Consider the following 7,296-nt stretch of genomic DNA (forward strand, 5'->3'; position numbering starts at 1 on the left):
TCTTGATTTCTTAGTGAGTCTATTTTCAGTAGAAACAAGTGGAAGTACCATATGAAGTTTGTACTATGAGATATTTAATTTTTAGTGACAAGAGGTCAGGACAGTCGAACAGTGAAACAGGGGAGACTTTAACTAATAAACTGTACTAATTGACCAACCCAAAAATTCTGAAAATTTTATGGTAAGAAGATATATGAGTCTAGTTTTCGGGGAAAATTTATGGATCTAAATTTTGAGTTTTGTAACTCGAGTTATAATTAATTTAGTGACTGCTACGCAGGTGGACAGTTTTATTGTGAATAGTAAAATAAATTATTTTGATTTGTTTAAGTAATCGGAAAATTTTTAATGTTCCCGGTTTGGACCCGAACCGTTTCTATTGCATGTTTTAGGGTCTCGAGGATCCTTTTTAGGGACATATTGAATGAACGTGAGAGAATTAATTTTAAAGGTGAATTTTTTATACTTCGAATTAGTAAGTTAAGTCAGGTAACGCCTCGTGCTCGATTCCGGCAACGGTCTTGGGTAAGGGGTGTTACATTTTTATATATAGTTATTAGTATGATTCCCTCACTCAGTATTGGGTTGATTATTTGTTTTGTCAAACTATGAAATATAAATTTGAATGTTAAATTATACTCTGATTGTACTTTTAGTTTCCGAAATTTAAACCCTCTACTTTTTAATTTAAAATTTATGTCCAATAACTACATGATTAATTCTTTTATTAAATTCATCAATGTTAACTTTCAAATTTTTAAAAAAAGTCACTTGTTATTCATGTAATAATAAAATAACATTGAAAATGTTTATATGGATTTTTCTTAAAACATTCATTCGTACTCAGGATAAAATAATTTTTTTGTTAGAATATTGTTCCTAAAAAATTGACAACATTTTAATTGAAATAATTAACAATATTGAATATTTAGACTAACTAATGGCATTATAAAAATAGAAGAGAAACTGAAATTTTATCAGTCTTAAAATGTAAAAAAAAAAGCAGTTAAAATAACGTAAGTTACATTAGAAATTAAAGTATAACAGTTAAATCATAAATTTAGGCATAATAAAAGGACTAAACTTTAATCAAATTTCTAAAACTACAAAAGAAAAAAAGAAGATAAAACTGACGCAAACCTTAAAAAATTAAAAATTAGAAGTGTTCAAATTATATATAACTACGTAACATTTTAATCAAAAATTAATCATATTAACTATTTAAGCTAATTAATAATATTATAAAATATAAAGATCAATTTATATTAAAAATTAAAGTATAAAAATTAAATCTCTAATTTAAACATTTTAGACATTTTAGAGGTGCCAAAACTGAAGTTTAACCATTTTGGTAAAATTGACGAAAAAAAACAGAGCACAGTTTAACTGCCACGTGTAAGTAGAAGGAAGATCCAAGAGGACCTTCGATATATAGATTACCAAGGACTTTAAAAAGAAAATAAAGTACATCCTTGTTTAAATTCATTTGAATGCTGTCTACCAAGCCTTGTAACTCTGCAATATGGTAGAATGGCAGTAGTTTCCAAGGGCTCAAATCAAGGATCATTTATCCTTCTCCAATTATCAATTGTAGTGAATACAATACAAAGCATTGACAACATACAATTAAATCCATCAAAAAACAAAAAATCCAGGTAATATAATAACTAAATTTCAGCTAAACCAAAACTAAAACTATTCTTGAACATACTACAAAAAGCGTTGTTGAATTTCAATATAAGTCTGCGTATAACACCAATTGTTTTCTCATGGACAAAACCAAAGCTGAGTTTTCGTCATGCCTGCAAATAGAAAAGGGAATAAGTTACAACTTACAAGTATAAACAATCTAGCAAGAAATATCAGGAACCAATGAATGAATAGCAAGCTGTGTTACACAGGCTCAGCTGTGTATGTGTCTAGAACAAGTTTAATTTTTTTTTTTTTTTTAAGTTCTTTCATGTATTTGGAAGAACATATTCTTATACCCATAGCCGAATATAAATATATATGTACACAGAACACAGATATTGGACACTGGCACATAAAAGAAAACGAAAATGAAGTCTAGAAAACTTAAATGGCAAGCTAAGTTACCCGAACTCTAAGTGTGAGTACATGTCTGATGCAAAGCATGTTTTGATTTTTCCAAGGTTTTTCATGCATGGAGGATCATACTCTTGAACCCATATTTGAATGTGTATTGAACACAAATATCAAACACCAGTTCGTACAAAAAAAGAAGTCTAGGTAATATGGATGACAAGTAATACTTGGCTCTCTATTCAATAATCAGAGTTAGGAAGTTGATACAAAACAATGTATTTATCTAACCGAATTGCATGCATTTCTACATAAAGTAAAAACTAGGCTATCAGATAGGAGCTCACAGGACCTCAAGAAGATGGAAGACAGGACAGGCACAATGACAAGAATCAATTTCCCATCATAAAAGCTGCAGAAAAAGTAACAATAATAAAGAAAAGAACAATTAGATCTTGGTCACAATCAATAAACCTGTTGCTTTCTCTTTTTTGGTCTCCTCTTTCTACGTGGCTTACGAGCATCAGAATTGGAACTTAAATTACTACTGTTTCCTGTCTTTGAGTTTGAGGATCCCCCTGCCTTAAAGGAAGAACCACTTCTGCTATTTGATGCATTGCTTGATGCAGACATTTCAGCTCTTCGCATGGATGAATTTCGGCTAGATGAAGATCCAAACCTTGATTTTGCATGTACTGAATTTGAAAAGGAATTAGATGATGGCCTGGGAGGTGGCATCAAAGCTCTGGCAGAAACCTGTCTCTGTTATAAGTTGAAGCAGGAACAAAACGAAAGGTAGAAGTGTCAAGTTAAAATCAATTATTTTCTTACTTAAGATGCAACTATTGAAATTGATACTGAACCTGATTCCTTTCATCACTAGACATGCCAGATGCTGCTTTTCCAGAAGCACTAGAAGCCTGTTCCCTGTGCATAAAATGCATAGATGTTTGACTGCACTTTTCATCATAACAAAAAGAGTGGATTAAGTTTAAGATCTTGTCATAATTAGAAAGAGTTAAATCCAAATAGAATCTACATCTTCTGCCAATGAAAGAGTCAACAGTGATAATGGCTCCATGCTCATGTGAAAGTTCTTACTGGCAGCATCAGTCCGGTTATATCTGTACCTTACCCCGTTTTTAAATGTGACAAATAAAATCAACAATGGGAAAAAAATACCATCAACTAGATATAGCCAAAAGTTCAAATTAATACAAACAGCAAAGTTCAATTCAGTAGTTCAACTCGCAGATGCAACATGTACCTGGTACTTTTATCTGTCCATTCATCATCTGCATCAGCTTCATCACTTGAGGTTCCAGTCAAAAAGAAATCATCATCACTCAAATCCAACAGTCCATCATCCTCACTCCCTGTCTCTGTTAAGTGAATTACAAACAGAAGAAATCATTTTTTTAACATAACAATACAAGTTAATAAGAACAATTTAAGCAGGCACAATAACATGTAATAAGAGAAACATGTCACATCCATAACTAGTTATACAGATTGGGCTAAAAACATGCTCACAGACTACAACCAGTACTTAGAAGAGTTTTCTTTGCGGCATTTTACCTTTATGTGAGTTTCAGTGCAATTGCAATGAGACCTTTATTCTAAAATGTTTAATTACAATATTCTAAATAATCAAGCACCTTCCATATCTTTCCCACTGGCAGCAGCAGCAATTAAGTTGGCTTTTATCTGCTTCCGCAATCTATTTCTCCTATCAACTATGTCTGAATCATCACCTCCAGTAAATAAAGATACATATTTCTCGGTCTTAGGGAAAAACTGCATTAGCAAATGAAAAAAAAAAAAAAACTTCAACTTTGCATAGTTTAGCAAAATTATGCTGAACTCAAGTGCCAATAGTCGGTTAAATAACACTACCCTATCATTAACATTAAAAAAAATTCTAATTTTCATTCAGAAGACTGCAAATATAAAAAAAACTAAATTTGTTACAAAGCTCACCCTAACATATTCAAGATCCTCTTTCAATTTAGAAAGCTGGTCAGCAATATCCACGTCTTGTGCCTGACCGGATGAAGTTCTTTGCAGCTTCTCCAAACGCCTAATCCTCCTTTCTATCTTTCTCCTCTCTTCAATAACGATTAAAAATTTACATATCAATGATTCATTACCAAATGAAGTAAATGCTATAACAATTTAAAGAGAAAATGAGAAGATAATAGTAATTCTTTGCTTTTACCAAAAAACTTAATCTTTCTGTCCCTCAAGAAGATTTTTCGTTCCACAGCGAGTCGGTTGTGGATTTCTTGTTGTTTCTTAAGCCCTTCTAACTTATTTTCTTGAGCCTCTCTAACTTCAGGTGGAAGATCCTTATATTACAATTTATAACAAAACTTAAAATCCTAAAAATGAAAATTTAGAGGAGAAAATGAAGGAGAACGTAGATGAAGAATACCTTTCGCAGCATGCGTTCAATGGAGCGTATCTGGTTCTTAAGAGAGGGGGCTTTGGGCTTCGGTTTCTTGTCGACGCCGGGTCCCTTGGATCGCCGACCGACGCGGTTCCCTTCGGCCACACGACGCTTACCATAGCCACCGTGGGCCATGTTGTTTCAATATTTTTTGTTCACTTTTTTTTTTTTCCGACTGTTGGTGCTGCTTTAGAGATTTTTATTTAACCTTAGGTTATCAGAAATTTTGATGGATTCGGTTTCTCAGTTTTCTGCTTGCCCTAGCAATTTCTGGACCAATTGAATTTTATTTTTTTATATCTACCTATATTTCCATTTTTTATTAAATGATTATTAATATTACTATAAAGATAATTTTGTCCTTCCATATTTTAAATAACCTTTAAATAAAAGAATTAAAAACAACCTATTAAAAGATTAATCATGAGTTTAATAAATTTATAAACAAATTATGTATCATTTTACCAATAATTATTAAGTAAATTTTAAAGAAAAATATTTTTATATATCATAGTGTGATGTGATTTAATATATATTTAATTAAAATTTACAAAAAAAATTTGAGAATTGCATTACATTGAAAACTTTTGAACTTTTATTTTATTATTGTTATTTTTAATTATTTTTATATTAAGGTGTTTTAGGATTATTTGCCTAAAATTTTAAATTCAAATATATTAATTTTCGAAGCCTTCTAAATTAGAGAGAGAAAGAAGTAGTATTATGGGAAAAATTACAAGGAGTTCAAGAAAATTAGAAGGAACTTGTCTCTATTAATAGAAGGAATTATTGGTCTAAAAATACTTAAAATATTATGCGAAACTGTTGAAAAATTTTATTTTTTTATCAATTCAAAAGGTTAGTGGAAAATGAAAATTTAAGGTATATTTTGTAACACTCAAAAATTTTGGTGATATCGTACAAGATTCTTTTCGATGATTTTATTTATTAGTTTAATAATAAATTTAATTTTATTAACTTAATTGTTTTTGGTGAAAAGATAATCTAAAGGAAAAACAAGAGATGACAAAGAAGAACTAGGGAATAAAGAACCCTTAGTAATATCCTCTTCTAAAGTTTTTTGAATCTCCAACGATGAGTCTTCGAAGAACTAGGGAATAAAAAACCCTTACTATTTCATTACCTTTTCACACCCGTTCCTATGCATATTACACAAAACATAAACATATCAATACAATGCATAACTTATAAGTTTAACGTGGCATAATTCAGCCACAACTTGGCCAAAGCCTAAGCATGTACACCAAAATGTTAGCCAAATAAACATATAGCATAAGCATTATAAGCATGGATGAGCACAACATTTATCATAAATAATTATACTCATAAATTATCATCAAGTATCATGATCTTTACTTTCTTCTTTACTTACTCTATTACTTGTTTACTTACTTGCTTACTTAAATAACTCATGATTATAACTTACTCCTCCCTTACTGAAATTTCTCTTCTCAGCTGATAACTGAGATGTTATTAATCCTTATAACTCACCTGAATCTATTTATTATGCTTTTACCTGAACTTTCATGTAACATAGTCTATTTACTAGCCCGTTGAAGCACTTGGAATACTAAAGATACTCGGGTCTCTTGTCTGATAATAACATGCCAAAGCCGTGTCCCAGGCATGGTCTTACATGAGATGTTTCCTGTACTGCCAATGTCATATCCCAGATATGGTCTTACATGAGAATTCTCATATCGGTGCCCATGCCATGTCCCAGATAAGGTCTTACGGGGGACCTCCCATCTCGGTGCCAACGCCATGTCCCAAACATGATCTTACATGGGACCTCTCATAACCTCAATAATGTCAATGCCATGTCCCAAACATGGTCTTACATGAGATCTCATTCCCTTAATGTCATGACATTTGTATCCGATACATTCCTAATGTTTCAACGGGACTTTTTAACACTGATTCTTTATCATCTCATACTTGAGTCAACATTAAATAATTTCATGAAATAAGTACTGGAAAATAACAGCATTAATAATAATTATTGAAATATTCCATTTATTTACTGTAAACTTACCGACATGTGTTAATTCATAAACCATTCATGACATTACTTCATGCCAAATCATATACCAAATATACCATACATACATACTATGAAACTTTATTTTCCCACATGAGCTTAAACCATGACCAATAATGCACAAATATAAGCATAATTTCTATTTCATCATTTATCAATTATAATCGAGCATATGACCAATTATACATGAACCATTCATATATTTTTCCAATTTTCTTCCTCCTCTCCATTCCACATCCTTAATGTGTATAACACACTTAAGCAACATTATCCAAATTAGGATCCGTTTATTTTCCCCGAAACTAGACTCACATATCTTCTTACCATAAAAGTTTAAGAATTTTTGACTTATCCAATAAGTACAGTTTATTCTTTAAATTTCAGCCTGTTTCACTGCTCGACAGTTCTGACCCCTCTTCACTAAAAATTAATTATCTCATCATACAGAATTTAGATAATGTTCTTGTTTATTTCTTTTGAAAATAAACTCATTCAGGATTTTAAACATATAAAGTTTAGCCCATAATTAATTTTGTACAATTTTTAATGATTTTAAAAATTCAGAACAAGGGATTCCGAAATCACTCTAGCCTTGTCTCACTAATATTCAAATATCGCATAATATATAATTATTTTTGCTTACCTTGTTTCTTTTATGTGAAAATAGACTCATTCAACTTTAATTTCATATATTATGCAGCCTCTAATTCAAAAATCATCATTTTTGGTGATTTTTCAAAGT

The 7,296-nt window shown here is 30.9% G+C and overlaps 1 protein-coding gene across 4 annotated transcripts; it reads right to left on the reverse strand.

The window, feature by feature from the left end:
- Positions 1 to 1,447: 1,447 nt before the first annotated feature.
- Positions 1,448 to 4,770, reverse strand: LOC105777772 (rRNA-processing protein EFG1). 4 transcript variants are annotated; one of them, XR_001128400.2, is made up of 8 exons: positions 4,478 to 4,770; positions 4,262 to 4,391; positions 4,024 to 4,151; positions 3,702 to 3,840; positions 3,311 to 3,425; positions 2,907 to 2,997; positions 2,396 to 2,805; positions 1,448 to 1,802 (listed from the first exon to the last, which is right to left on the reverse strand). XR_001128400.2 is itself a non-coding variant. In XM_012601228.2 (8 exons), exons 1-8 carry the CDS (start codon positions 4,625 to 4,627, stop codon positions 1,797 to 1,799), a joined length of 1,047 nt encoding a protein of 348 aa, XP_012456682.1. In that variant the 5' UTR covers positions 4,628 to 4,769; the 3' UTR covers positions 1,448 to 1,796. The 4 variants fall into 4 exon arrangements, 1 of the variants encoding a protein (XP_012456682.1); XR_008190132.1 differs by having other exon boundaries at positions 2,391 to 2,805; XR_001128401.2 differs by having other exon boundaries at positions 2,907 to 2,970; positions 4,478 to 4,769.
- Between the last annotated feature and the right edge of the window lie 2,526 nt (positions 4,771 to 7,296).

This window comes from Gossypium raimondii, chromosome 10 (assembly GCF_025698545.1).
Source record: "Gossypium raimondii isolate GPD5lz chromosome 10, ASM2569854v1, whole genome shotgun sequence".
Classification (NCBI taxonomy): domain Eukaryota; kingdom Viridiplantae; phylum Streptophyta; class Magnoliopsida; order Malvales; family Malvaceae; genus Gossypium; species Gossypium raimondii.

Bases quoted from the DNA above. Each gene is read 5' to 3' on its own strand.
- LOC105777772 (XM_012601228.2), bottom strand. From the start codon at position 4,627: ATGGCCCACGGTGGCTATGGTAAGCGTCGTGTGGCCGAAGGGAACCGC. The intron at 3,841-4,023 runs GTGAGCTTTGTA...TTGCTAATGCAG, and splicing joins AGGATCTTGAATATGTTAGG to TTTTTCCCTAAGACCGAGAA. The intron at 2,806-2,906 runs GTTCAGTATCAA...AACTTATAACAG, and splicing joins CTAGTGATGAAAGGAATCAG to AGACAGGTTTCTGCCAGAGC.